Consider the following 15,243-nt stretch of genomic DNA (forward strand, 5'->3'; position numbering starts at 1 on the left):
CTTAACAGGAAAAATGCCTATAAAAACCAGAGAAAACATGAAATAGAAACACACTAAGTAATATCCAGGTCTAGCTTTGTTTGCTAAATACCTATCCAAAAAGGAAAGTCTTACACTGATCTTCATAGATGTCTAGGCTTGGTTTCTGGCACGCCTTACGGAGGAAGGAGTTTCAGGGATGAGGAGCTGAGAGTGACCACACCACATGGTTTTGCCAGGCAGTTTTGGCACATTGATGGGACTTGCTGGAGAATGCTTTTGGCTGACCTTAAGAATTGTAATGGAGCATGAGGGAGAAGGTAATAGGGGCAAGACTAGAGTCTTTTAGGTCAAAACCAGCACCTTTAAATTCTGTCCAGAAAGCTATTAGGAGTCGTTGCAAACTCTGGAGCACTAGAAGTCCTGGCAGTTCACCCCTGTCAGAAGACAGGTCGCTGCATTTTGCACCAGCTTCAGTTTCTAGGTGGTCTTCAGGGGCAGTTCCACTGAGAGTGCATTGTAACGATAATCCTTGAGATTGAAGTCATGGAGGATGGTGTCCAGATCTGAATTGGAAATAAAGGATCACGGCTTCTTCACAGCTTCTCACCTCATGGAGTTGGTGAAAGAGGTAGAGATGGGTGTCATCAGAATCCTGATGATACTTCACTTCAAATCTCTGCAGTCCCTCACAGTAGCATCAAATACATTGACTAAGAAGGGCTAGAAAATCAAGCCCATGGGGAGCCTCACAAGAAAGGTCCTAAAGGGATGTCGGGTACCGTGCTCTGGGACCTTCCCTACTACAAAGAGCAGAACCAATATAGAGCTGTCCCATGAATACCTACTAGGCCATGTAAATGGTTTAACAGCATCTCAGGGTCAAGTGGATCAAAGACCACTGAAAGGTTTGGTGAGATCAACAGGGCACAGTTTCCCCTGTTAATCTCCAAATGAAGATCATCTCTCACAACTGCGGTTTCAGTGCTATATCCAGGATAAAAATCAAACTTACATGGATCCAGGATTCCAGTGGCTGGGGGCTGGAGCTATTGGATAGCCATTCATTCCCCAAGAAAGGGAGGTTGGAGACTGGGCAGTAATTGGCTGGAGAGTCAGTGTCAAGCCATGTTGTCTTGAGTAGGAGCTGGACAATTGCAGATTTAAGAATGTGCAGCACTCAGCTATTCCAAAGGGAGGCACTAGTGACAGTCCCCACTAGTACTAGTGTCATTCTCCCCTGGAGTTTTGTGGGTGGGTTTTATTTCTGTTTCTCCACTCTTAAATTAACAAAATAGCAAATTATCCAAGTTCCAGCTTTCACAAACTCGTGTCTTTGCACAGTTAAATACTTTCTATTAACATATAGCAATGAAAAATGCTATTTATACAAGAAAGTTTAGAGGTGTAAAGGAACCATAATTCAGTTCCTCAACTTGTTTTCATGTAAGATATAAAAAACAACTGTGAAGTTAAGGTATCTTACCTTTTTATAGAAAAAATTGATGAATCTGCATATGGAAGTAAAGATACCATAAAGAGGCAGACTGATAGCTGGGTAACATCACTCAACAAGAATTAAACATGTTAAATGTATTGTGTTTTTACAGTATATTTTTACTTTCTCTTTATATACTTTCCCCACAACAAACTTTTTAGCAAAGCGTGTATTCCTCATTGAGATCTACAGATTTGCTGTGTGTGTGTCAAGGGAACCATAGCTTTGAAATCTTACTTCTGTAGATGCTACATTTTTACTTTAATATTGCATTTTATTTCCTGTTGGTTGCATGGTTCTACACTGACTTTTTTCTAGAGCCTGATTCAAAGACATTGTATACCGAGTTTGTGATGTGACTACTCGTTTCATGTCCACAATATATATATTGTGTGTGTTGGATTTACATTTTTGAGGGTTAAGGCTAGGTTAGGTGTTAGGCTGGTAGCATTTGTTTTTAATAATAATTTAGTGTTTGTGGGGCAGTGTTATATTATAATATTTATTTTGGTTGGAGTGACTATAGCTTTGAATAAGTATTTGCTTCTTCAGATACGAAATATATTTCTTTTTGTGATCAGTTGCAATAGCAAATTCTCCAGCATTCAAGGTAGAAGTGTTATGTTCCCACAGTGTGTAGAAAATATAAAGCCATGAGTTAGCAAAAAAAGTTACTTCAGACAATATTTATTCCTCTTTGTTTAAGCCTCTCAACAAAAAAATAACCCAGAAAGATGCACATTTATGTAGCAGATAAACTTTTAATGTTAACAAAGGTTGTTGGGGGTTTTTTTTGTTTGGGTTTTTTTTTTGCTTTGGCGGATGAAAGGATTGTACAGATAAATGCATCTGTGGTTTTGCATGTTTCATTGCTTTATTGGCATTTTCCTAAAGTTAACTTGCTAAGTCATTTTTAGGATTTTATTAGCTGAACTGACGATAAAGCTGTGGACAACTGTTCCTTGGAAGCAATGTGGAATGCAAACATAATAGATAAAAATGCCGGGCCTAATTAGTCTGAAACATGAAGAGAGTGTATGTGCATGCCCATTTTCTATTGCCCACTTCATGGGTAATAAATGACTGTTAAACTGTTCTTAGCTTTCACACATTCTTGTTTTGCCTTCCATAGTGTGGTATTCTATCAGTATTTACTGGTTTTAAAACATAGTGAGAGGCTTTCAGTAGAAAAGTTACTAGTACCAATAAAACCTAGTACCATTCTCATTAGGCTTCATTGTTTTGTGAGAGAATAACTAGCTTAACTGTTCTTTGCTTAAAATTAAAATAATGTGTTTTTTCTCGTCCTAGCCCTGTTAACTGTGCTCCAAATGAATCAGATCAGTGATGAGCACAGAAAACCAGATATGGTACCTGTAAGAAATACAATAATAGTCATCTATCATTTTGAATCTGAAAAGGATTCAGAGAGTCAATCTGGAAAATTATTGATACTTAATGAACCTCCTTTGTATTAGGCAAATGAGATGCATCTGGGTGGGTACAAGTAGCAGAAGAAAAGAGTAATGACACAGTGATACTATTATAGATAGCAGCTATGAAAATGCATGTGTTGATTAGTTTTGAAACTGTGTATTCCTGTTTTAGTTTTGATTAATATGTGGTGGAAGTATTAAATGAGATACCATAAAATAGGGCAGGTAATGCCAATACTTTGTAGAGGAAGGCTTTTTCTTTAAGTTAGTCCAGTACCTAAAAGAGTAACTGACAAGAACCATCTCCACTGTAGGCCCCAGGCTGGTATTCCCATGGGTTTGTAATAAACAGCTTAGGATGCAGGTCTGTGACCTTGAGTATATAGATCACACAAAAACAGGAAACATGCCACCTCAGTTCATTTAGCATTACACTAAAAGCATAGCTCATACTGAGTATTGGTTACATGAATTATTCTCTACTTTAATCGCAAATGTGGCAGGAAACAGTAATTGCAAGACTGTATTTATTTTGGAAACTTATTCCCATAACTCTGGCATGAGAACTTCTATTTTAAGCACATGTTTGTGTTCGTATGTGTGGGGAGGGGGTTGTGTATATTTCTATATACACAGAGGGGAACTTGGATATAACAAAATACTGCTTATTGTGGAGCTCTGGGGTAGAGGAGTGACTTCACACTTGTGGGAAAATCCTTGTCCTCTTGTGTGTGGAAAAGGAGCTCTTAAAGCTTTTAAAATATTGTCACTGTATTATATGACTGTTTGGAAGATTAGGTTGGTATTCCAGGGGTGTATGTGAGAAGGTGGTCCTTGATGGGTCCAAAACAACCATCTCCTAAACTGTTTAAGTGGTGAGACAAGGTACTCATGGAGTTTGACCTCATACATGGTTCTCTGCTATGTAAGATTCCACTGATTCGCAATTCCAGTCTCCATGGTGTCTGCAAAGCTGGCTTTGAGGTATGTAGGTAAAATGCACTCTTCTGCATCCCAGTTCTGGCAGGTTGCACCCTTCCCTTCATATTACTTTCCACTGCTTCCTCATGGATGAACTGTGGCATACTAAAGCCAATTAGAAACACATTTGTCTTTGTTACCTCTGATTTTGGTTTATTCTAATCTGAATCTGCTGCTCTAGACAGATGACATAATTCATGGGAAATTTTGTTCAGTCTCCTGGAACAAACAAACTCAGTTCCTCTCTTCCTTCTTGAGATGGAAAGTACTTGGTGTTGGCATGTTTGAACTACTTGTACTTTTCTCATGTGTATGCTTCCAAAACCGAGAAGATGTGGAACTATAGAACTGATGTAGAGTAGTACTGAGGAACCAATGTATTCCTTATTTTGAGATGTCACTGACATTTGAGTTCTGCTTGATATACACTTACTCTTGCCTTGGCTAGAAGGAAGATAAAAAAGGAAATCCCAGACTTAACTCAACACTTCTATCAAAAGCAGTGAATCTATATTAGGAGAAATTGAGGTCTATAGCTAAAGACAACTTTCTCATACTTTGGACAGATGTCATCATAACTTGTAGGAAGCGGCAAGCCGTGACTATACAAATAAAGGAAACAGATGACTGCATTGCATGAAAACAAGCCTTGAGAAACAATTTCATAAAATAGAATTTGCTTGAGATAACTTTGTTGTATGGTCTATTTGATTCCATTTGAACTCTGAAATATGTGCTTGCTAGATGAAATAGATATGTAAAACATTTAGGTTATATTACACAGCCATAAAGCAGGAGGATGAAAAAGCCAACCTTGTAACAATACTTACCCTCTTCTCTACCCACAGGTACATGCTTTGATTAACAGATCACGTATCAGAACCTTAACTCTGCCCTTTCATCTTACACTTTTGAACATGCTCTTTAGCAAACAGCCTAACATTAGTAGGTATGAATGTTAGGGTTACTGTCCTGTGTTGATACAGTGTTAGTTCTCATTTGACCCATATTACCTGAATTGTTTTCACACAAAACCCTTTTTCCAGAGTTTGTGTTTTGAACCAAATTCACTTGCTGAACTTTGAATATAAGTTAAAGCCCAGCTTTTGCTTTAAGGAAAATTGATTTAAGGACTAGCACAGGGGTCAGCTGCAGTGAGATACAGCAAAAATCCAATGATGAAGCCACAGTTCATTAGGCCTGTGTTTTCTGACCCTCCTACTTCTTTGCCTCTTAAGATGCATGCCAGTTTTCATGCACCTGGTTAGTTCATTCAGTCAGGCTGTCAGCATTACTCAGATCATCTTAGTCAGACAAGCTTAGAATAAACCTGTAGAGCATCCTGCTAAACAGCAAAATGGTTGCACCTGAGTTCTGGTTAACCTTTGGTGTGAATGCAGCCATGCATCATCTTGTATCAGCCTCTGTATACTGTCAGCCTGCTCTGCAGGCCTTGGACTGCTCTTAACTATCTCAGAACAGGCATTGGATAGTTTAAAGTGAGCACACACTCTTGGGGCCTCTCCAATGACTCTGACTGACTGGGTTGGCCTGTGGTGCTCAAGCTCAGATGGCCGACCACATCATCTATGACTGCCCTTACTCCTTTGGGAGCCCAAAGTCTTATTGACATTGACCATTCTACCTGTTACTGGCTTTCTTGCCCTCATGCTTCCAACATACGAGTGTGGCAGCACTTGCTTCATCATCATCATGAAACATTTCAAAAGCATGTACTGCAAAGAAGGAAAAAAGTAAAGAACCCGTCTACCTGCTGTCACTACCAATAGTCTGGATGCTCACAATCTCAACAAGTGCAGAGGCCTTAATTCTGCATGACAGGCTTTGGAGGTAAAAGGTCTAATTTTTTCCAGACTGGAGATAGAGGAGCTGGGGATGGCACTAGAGTGAGACTCTAGTTGCTGAGTTGTGTAGGAAGTCTCTTGTACAGACAAGTCTTGGTGTGGAATTTGTCATGGAGCAAGCCATTTAGTTGGATGGATTAGGGAACATTTGAGACTATACTTCATGAAATAGCCAGGAAAGGATGTAGTGCCTGATCTGCAGCCGAGTGAGCGGCTGTGAACATCCTTGTTGTTATGGGGGAAGCTGCAGCATAAAGTAGCAGAGACTTCTGGCTCCTGTCCAATAAAATTATGGTTTTAAAGGCTGTTGTGTGATGGGAGCAGCTTTAGAAATTGAAGGTGAATGCAAGGCCATTTCCCTGGTCATCTGTTCTCTGCTGCAGTCCATTCCATGGGTGGATTCTAAGTTGGGGGTGAGGTTTGTGGGGGAGGGGACTTAAATGTTCAGTTAGAGATTTATTCCTAATACATTTAAAGTGGTCATATACATATGAATCAAAATTAGTATAACAGAGAGAGCATATTTCAAGACATGCTGCTCTGTCCTATCAGTGGGCATACAGTTGTGCTTTTGGTTGGCAGTAGCAGTAACAAGCTTCCTGGTGCTGTCTGTTGTATTTTGTGCAGGAGCAGGGAGAAACTAGTTCTGGTGTCATTAAACCTCTGCATACTAATTTACATCCCATCACTGTTCCCCCAATTTTTCTACTGCTTCTGTCTGATGAAGTTGAGGATTTTTCACATATCGGAAATGCAAGATACACTGTGAGATTCTTAAGCAGGACAGATTTCCAGGAGCCACTCTTGTATCTAACAAAACTCCTCCATTCTTTGGTATGCTGTTCAGCCAGAAGGTGTCAAGAGTCTTTTTGCACAGATAATTATGGAAGTCCCTGTAAACTGGAAAAGTTGCACTGTGTTCCAGTCAGGCCACTCAAGAATCTTGTAAAGGTTTCCCTGGTCTAAAATGATGTCTAAATCCAGATATCTAAAATTCCGGGAGCAGGTCTGGTTTGTTTCTAAATCCTTCTCCTTTTCCAACAAACTTAAGAACAAAAATCAAGAGGGAGCAAAATGTGGTTGCATAGTGTTTCACACATGAACAGAGAATGAAGGGGCAAGAGGGAGAGCAGCAAAGGGAGTCAGAGTGGCTGCCCAACATGATGGAAGCAGGCTGCAGTCCCCATATCCCACTCCATCTCTAGCAACTGGGGACTCTGTTCTGTGCTCTCCAAACTGGATCACTTGTGACCTGGAATGGGCAGCTATTCCATGTTCACAGTATTCCCACAGAATTTCAGGATAAGAACAGGAACACTTTCAGGAATAGCTCATCCACTTGCATGCTGGATCCGTGGTGAGATACCAGCTGGAATAGACAGAAGTGAGGAATGTTCAGTACCAGCCTGTGCCTCAGCTTTAATGTACTGGACTATAGGCACAGGGTTGGGAAAGGATAGACACTTTTTATTTCCAACACACCTCGCCACACAAACCATTCCCAGAGTTAGTGAAGCACTTACAGCCCTGGTTGGTGTCAGAAATTCTAGCACCCACCTTTCATAGTACCAGCACTAATGATTGTATGGTGGGCCTGGGACACACATGGCTGCTATGCACATGTTCATGTACAGGTTTTGCAAATCCAGGCATATATGCTGAGGAGCTTAGACCCAGCTACTCTGCAATTTTGATATATCCACACTTGTGTTTTGGTAAAGGAAGTGTTGGAAGTCTAGTGACAGACGAGAGGTAAGATTGTGGTTATGTGGCTGGAGGAATGTGGTGGTAGCAAGGGATGTGTATGTGTGAGATGGATGTAAAAAGACACACACTGATAAGTTGTGCATCCCTTTCATCCACAGCACTTTTTGCCAACTCTTATTCTTTCATCTAAAAAAACCCCTGCTTCTAACTTTTTTTAAAGAAGCTGCATTATGGTACTATATTACAGTTACATAATGTTTTCTTTAATACAACTGAAGAAGCCTTAAGTTTGCTCCATTGGGCTGCCAGGAAGAACTGGGAAATGCAGAGAGGGCTTCTGTTCCTCTCTGACAAACTGTCATTTTCTGTGTGTCCACAGATGTTATTGGGGACATTAGGCTCTGTTATGCAGCAGCCTGAACTTCAGCTTTATAAAGCTAGTTGGGTAAGTTTATACACATTGCAAGTTAGGTTAAAGAATTGTTGAGTTATAAGAAGAAAACAAGGTCATTAAGTACTGTGCCATAGAAATTGGGGAGGTGGGCTTTTTTCTTTCTTCCTTTCTTTTTTACCACGACAAATGAAAGAACTAGCTTTAGTAGTTTATCAAAAATTTGCCAGGGGACACTTCAATAAAACATCAAAAAGCAATTTTTTCTAATAGCCATTTCTAATATTTTTGCTATGCTGTCATATTTAAACAAAATGTACCTTCCATTTCCTGTCTCCATAACCAGGAGATGAAGAACCAGGAAGCTTCACATGTATATTGAACTCAGAAGCAATATGTTGACGCAGGGGTCAGCCTGCCCAGCACTCATGTGCCCTTTTTTGCATTGTATATCTGTGCTTATGGGCATCGTTTGGGATTACCTGCTTTAATTAATTAGCATTTTGGGTGGCTGAGCAGTGGTTTATTTTATAGAGGGAGTATGATTTTATCTGATAGAAAGCTTTGTAGTTATATCATTTCATTCATTTCTATAAATAAAAAGAAGAGAATGTGTTCCAAAAAGGCTTTTGCTATTGTATTCTCTGGCTCCATGTTGAGAGAAGATGTGATTGCTTAGGATTCTTTGGGCTTATTACAAGTGTTTCTCAGTCCTAGCACTTTGCCACAATTAATGTAACTGTGCTGCAGCTGACGCTGGCAGAAATTGATGTGCAAAAATGCCCTGGTAATGTTGCTAACTTTGTCCAGTTTAGGAGCAATAAATGTATATAGCATTATAATTTTTGTAGTATAACGATTTAAATTAAAATGAAAATATGGCTCTTAACATGATACCTATTAATGTCCTAGCCATAGCAACTAAAGTGTATCCATTATAAGTTAGGCTTTCCAGAAACTGGCAAATTAGAATGCCAAACTGAGCAATAATTCCCACACTACTTAGTCCCATAGTCACCTAACAATTATTTAAAGCAGAAGGTAGCTATGATGGATTGGGTTACGTCTGCATCGTAAACTCTGCATTGGCATTTCAAATGTAGGAGGCTGAATGTACAAGCCTGGACTTGCCCAAAGACTTCTGCTTTCCAGGCAACTGCCTGCCTGGGAAAAGTGATTGGCCAGTGTTGCCCGTTTAGCAGTTTTGTTGCTAGCTCTAGCAACTTTTGAGGGGTCCTAGAGGCAAAATGTATGCATTAAGGAACTTGCATCATTTTAGCATGTGTGGTATTTAGTACCACATTATTGACAACTATAGACATTAGTAGGTAAACCTAATCAACTTTTTGAGGTTTGCTTGATGAATTCCTGCTCTCAGGAGTAGCAATATTGTAATGCCACCTTGATAAGGAACCAGAAGCCATGAAGGCTACCATCACTGTCAGCTCACTCCCATGAAATAACTTGCTTTCTAAATGGAGACTTGCAGAGAGAAAAAGGGTGAGCATGACTGGAGGGTGGTATCCTTTCTGTCAGGATTGCGTGATTCAGAATTGGATAGCTTATTCCCAAGGATAGTGTCCTCCCCTATGCTGGGGGAAGCACGGAGCCATTGTCAAATGCAAGAAGGGCTTGCAGGTGATTGAGTTGGAGGAACTTCTTAGCCTCAAATGCCAGCAAACCTTAGAGTCTTGAGAGGTCTGAGCTCAGATTAGGATGCTTTCAACCCATCAGCCTGCCCTAATAACTAGGTCTAAGACTGAGGCAAATATTTTTGTTGCATACAAAGATAGAAAATTCTTGTGAGTTCTAAGATAAAGTTAGAATTGTCAAATTTGTTTGCTAAGCCTGCATTTCTTGTTTTTCTACCAAGCTGCCCATTCTGGGAATAAAATGAGAAACTCAGAGGAAACGGTTGTGATTGGAGAGCCAAAGACGCCTCAGACACTGGTTTCAGGGTATGAGGCAGTTGCATGGCAGCAGCCCATATCCCAAGGAAGGTATGAGCCTGGGAAGAATGTGTTCTTGAGTCCCAGAGGTAGACTTGGAGACTAAATTGCTATGCAGATGCAGCTGGCTTTGAGGCAGGTTGGACCCAGCTGTTTAGGTCAACTGGCACCTGGTGACTGTACAGAGAAGCACCTAGCCAGATTGCACCAGTTGTTAGAGTCCTGCAATAAATTCAACTATACCGCCTGCAGGGAGTAAAGAATTACAAACAACTGCAGGATGCTGTTATGCAAACAACTGTTTGATGAGAAACAACAAACACAAGTAAGGCCCAGTTGATAGTGTTGTTTCAAAATTCTATAGAAGTGTAACAGCAAAAAGTGCAGGCTACTTCCTTAAATCCCCTTATCCACTAGATTTGTCTTCTAAATGGATTAGTGAAAATCACCGGACTACAGCCAGCCTCTTCAATAAGTTCAGCTCATTAATAAGAATGGTATTCGTGTACAGAGCACACTACTGCTCAAAGAGCTTACTGGTCAGAACAGTTGTGCCTCTGTGCTGACCTTATGGTGCTTGGATGCATGTATTCACTGTCCAAAAATATTGCTGACCACTGTAGTTGCATATTTTACTAAGGTCCCAGTTGTGCAATGGATCTGTGAAAACAGGCCCTTGTAGCGCTCACTAGAAATGGATGAAACTCTGATCCACAGTCAGGGCTGGTGTAAATGAGTCTTTGAATCAGCATCTGTGCTGTTAATGTTCCAATATGACCTAAATTGTTCAAGAGTTTTCTGTGGGTAAGTTCATGAAATAAAGGTGACTATGAATGGAACTGACCAGTGAAAACCTGCCAGATACATTGATTGTAAAATAATTGTTCTGCAGTGGATTAGAAAAATAAGAATAACAGTAAGAACAGATAGAGAAGGCAAACCATTTCAGATTAGGATTTAAACACTTTTGTGAAGGTTACATGTTAATATGTTTGAACATGTTTATTATATAAATGAGAGGGTCAAGATGTTCCATATGGTTTGACCATAAAAATGGAAACCTTCAAAATTCACATTCATAATTTCTTTACCATATACATTCTCAACAGCATGATTGTCTGTTTCCTATAAACAATCCAAAAGCCCTCCTTAGTCTCTGCCATTTTACACAATAGGTCTGTGTAAATTTAATTATTTCATCTTCCCCCCAACCCCCCTTGCAACTTCGAGCCATTAACTCTGGCTATCCAGTAAGGAAGGCACCAGTAATGAATCTTTTGTGTTAACCTTTAGTTTGATATTCAGCTGGAAGATGGGTCTTCCAGAGGACAGGAAAAGTACTCTATAAGCTAGGGACAGAGGGAACCAGATTTTGGAGTGTGTCTGAGACTGCATAAAATTATGGGTTGCCAGCCAGAGCCAGGATCCTTGGAGGTGGCCAGAAAAAGGCCAAGGCATTTTGGAAGCTGGGTTTGAAAGAGGTGGAACTTGTGATCAGAAGCAGATTAGTGGAGACAACGAGGGGAGCAGTTTCCACGGCAAATGGGAGCAGTCAGCAAATGGGGGTCTGCATGGGAGAGTCTGAACGAGTCTAAGAGGACAGACCTCTGGATATTTCATTGTATGAATGATAAAACTGCTGTAAGGAGTTACGTAGTTTCAGGTTTTCTGGAAATAAATCTGTCGGCTCCAAAAGCAACCTAGGTGTATTGTTTTTGTTTTTCCCCTGTTGTATCAATGTTTTTTGTCACTGTGCTTGTAGTTTTGTGTACTGTCAAAATATATCAGTGGCCCTTTGCTAAACGTTGGCAGATTTGGGTGCCTGGTCAGCTTGTTACTGGAAGCTTGTTTGTTTACAGACTGCACACAGGTTCTGATTGTTTGGATAGACTTGGTTACAACCTGCACCCAAGCAACTCCTTCTCTTAGGAAAACTCAGCTGCAGGAACACTTTCCTTTCCCCAGGTCTCAATCTGACCTCTTGGTGACTGCCCTGGAATCTCATGACCTAGCTGAGAGAGGCAAGGAGTTTTGTGTGTGATTATATTTTATGTGGGATTAAAATCCAGAAGCCCTGACCTGATGTCATTTGCAGTAATTGTAAAATGCTACTTATACAGAAATGAAATAAAATAAAATGAATGTCTTGCCTGTATTTGCTTGTCTGACTAGTATCCTGCCACAACCCTGGGAGCTTCCCATTAAGACTATTGAAGAGTCATGCCCTTAAAGACAGGGTCAGGAAAATTCTTTTGTTTCCAAAGTTCAAGATGCTTACTGTAGTGCAGGGGTGGGCAATTATTTTAGGTGGAGGGCTACTTACCGAGTTTTGGCAAGCCATCGAGGGCTGCATGGCAGGCAGCCAGGAACAGATAAATTTTAATTTTCTAAATTTTTTAGGGACCCTGTGGGCTGGATAGAAGGGTCCAACGGGCTGCATCCAGCCTGCGGGCCACATTTTGCCCACCCCTGCTATAGTGTCATGTCTAAGTACAGGCAGTCCTCAGACATACGACACAATTGGTTCCTGAAAACCTCATCTTAAGTCGAAATGTTGTAGCTTGGAACCAATTTTCTCGTAAGAAACAATGTTACAAATGGTGGATTGGTTCCTGAACCAAGGCCCGATACCTTATTTTCACCAAAAATCCCCCAGAATTTTGTACTCAATCAATTATAGATGAGTAATATAGCTACATCAATGTATTTATATTGTAAATAGCAATCATATTGATTTGGAAGGACTTCTTTGAGGTGACTTTGCTGGACTCTTTGAAGGGCTCTTTGCTAGAGTCTTCTCAGGAGTCTTGGCTGCAGGTTTTTTGGAGTCTTCTCTGCTTTCTTAAAGAAAGTGTCCAAGCAAGTTTGGACAGATGTTCTCTAGGGAGATGAGGGATGCAGCAAACTTGTTCGCTGGTGTGGCGTTGCATCGGATCAAACATTGTAAGTCGAAACTGATGTTATAAAGTTGAAACAGGGTGTCAGTTTATAAATGTTGTAACTCAAAACGTAAGTCGAGGACTGCCTATATTAATGATGGTGTTTTACTCTATGCCCAGTCATAAACAGTTTCATGCTGTACAGTACTCTAGATGGTTAGTTCAACTGAGTATGCAGCAAGGAATTTTAGTCTTTCATTGTATGAGGTGGAAAAAACCTCTCACCAGACAGAATTATGCATTATGTAAAGGCCTTTGTGCTAAACAGTCTTTTTTGCTAGCTCTGAAGTCTTGATTGCTGAGAATAATTCTTAGATCACTTGTTTGATGAACTGTTTTTATACAAAATCTTTCTATGCTGTATCTTGGTGGAACTATAGCTTTACTTAAACTTGCTTCAAATATGTTTTATTTCCAGGAAAAGTAGCTATACAGAAGGAAGATCTGCAGAAGTACCATAATAGAGACACCTGGTTTCAACTACAACATGTTGATGCTGATTCAGAAGTGCAGGTGAGATTACCTTGACAAAGGGATTTTTGTAATGGCATTTTGACAACTGAATGAAGTGCCTGGTAACTAGAGTAAATATAACAATGTGGCTACAGGATAGAGGTATCTTATGGAAAATTTGTCAGTGACTACAGTTGTGCTTTAAGTGATTTTTCGATTGTGTGTCCCCTTTTTTTTAATATATCGTGAAATTGAGAGTAAGGTGAAATCCTGTTCCATTGGAGTTAATGGAGCTAGGATTTGCCCCTATAGTTTTGCAATTTACCTTATAGTTAAACTTATATAAACTACAGTAGAACTATGAGCTAGGATGCCAGTCTGCAAAATGGCAAGTATCTTGAAAAATCCTGTAGGAACTGGTCAGTCTTAAAGGGGCATCATCAACTTGGAAATCATGTTGACAGTTACTACTGTAGATTGTTTTTATGTTTGGAAAACACATGTTAAAATACTGTTATAGAGGTTGCAAAATCAACATAGGAGATTAGGAAATGCCAGAATGAAGATTTCCAGCACAGCCTGAATGCAGCCCCGTTATGCTTATATATATTGACAGTCTTTTCATATGATCACATCCTACTTTTTTTCTTTCTCTCTTTAAGAGGGATGGAGTAGGGCACTTATTCTGTAATGTGGCATCACACTGATACACGATATAGCTCATCAGCGCAGTAAGAATCTTCAGGTCCACTTCCCATACCTCTGTCACTTGAGTTAATAGAGTAAACAATAGAGGATAACAAATCACTATTGCTGACCTTGTCCACAGTGCCAGTCTTGTTGTCATAGGGTGAAATCAGGTTGGTTAAGCTAAACTCCCTTGACAAATCTGTCAGCTGTTCTTTACCATCTTGTTATCTTTCAGGGGCTTACAAATAGGTATTGTCCAGTATTTTTGTAGGCATCCAAGTTAGATTGATAGGTCTGTAAATCCCTAGATTGACCTTTTCCCCCCTATTTTAGGGATGTGTACTCTATTTGGCCTTCTCCAATCTTCTGGGTTCTCACCAGATCCCTAAGAGCTGACAAAGATGGAAAAGACCCTGTGGTCCTGCAGTTACTTCAGACAATTCCTTGACTCCAGGAGAAGTCTTATCAGGCTCTGTTGATTTTGAAAACATTCAGCAATTTTCTAAGCACTTTCTCTACCTTCTTTTCCTATTTGAATCTGAGCATCTTCCCCCTGCCCCTTCATGCCAACTGTGCCCATCATCTGGTAGTTGGTTGATTGACTGATTTGTGAAGACAGAAGTAAATAAGCTACTAAACATGTTAGTTTTCTCCACTTATTTCAGTTGTCGTCTTAGCTTTGCTTCTCCTATCCAGTATGGGACCTACTTTCCTTGGTCTTCCACTTTATTTTTATTACACTTTTGCCTCTCTATTGGCTCTTTATTGCATCATGCTAACTATATCTCCGTTCGTGCCTTGGTCTTTTTGGTTTTGTTCCTGTATTCCCATACTATACTCTTATGCTTGCCCTCAGTAATATGGCCAGGTTTCCACTTTCTGTAGGATTCCTTGAGCTCCAAGTAATAAATGACTTCTCCATTTAGCCAGACCATCCTCTTTCTACATCTTCTATCCTTCCTTTTACAGCTGGATAGCATGTTCCTGGACAATTAGTATCATCTCTATCAGGAATAATCAACTATTCTCATGGGAATCCTGCCTACCAACTATCCTGGTTTATTACATTCTGCTTTTAAGTCCATTATTTTGCTGTTTTTCCCGTTCTTCTTTGCCTTAGGATCATAGATGACTGTGATTATAGAATGACAGCATCTAACTTTCCTTTCATCCTTAGAAGCTCAAGCAACTCTCCACTTTGCTTCGTACAATACGGAGAAGAGCATCTCCCAGTTAGTTTTTCTCCCATATGCACCTGAACATTGTCCCCAACACATTCTGGACTCTACAAGTCAACAGTGCTGTTTCATAGATTTCATAGACATTAGGGCTGGAAGGGACCTCGGGAGATCATC

At 40.1% G+C, this 15,243-nt stretch overlaps 1 protein-coding gene across 2 annotated transcripts in view; it reads left to right on the forward strand.

Annotated features, from left to right (window-relative positions):
- Positions 1-15,243, forward strand: part of RASA3 (RAS p21 protein activator 3) — a 198,070-nt gene that overhangs the window by 85,334 nt on the left and 97,493 nt on the right. For both annotated transcript variants that reach the window (XM_019529614.1, XM_019529615.1), the window contains exon 4: positions 13,164-13,258. In XM_019529614.1, the coding sequence (XP_019385159.1) occupies positions 13,164-13,258 (95 nt within the window). The remainder of the gene's footprint in view (positions 1-13,163; positions 13,259-15,243) is intronic.

The sequence above is a fragment of the Crocodylus porosus genome, unplaced genomic scaffold (genome assembly GCF_001723895.1).
Source record: "Crocodylus porosus isolate Cpor-Errol unplaced genomic scaffold, CroPor_comp1, whole genome shotgun sequence".
Lineage (NCBI taxonomy): Eukaryota > Metazoa > Chordata > Crocodylia > Crocodylidae > Crocodylus > Crocodylus porosus.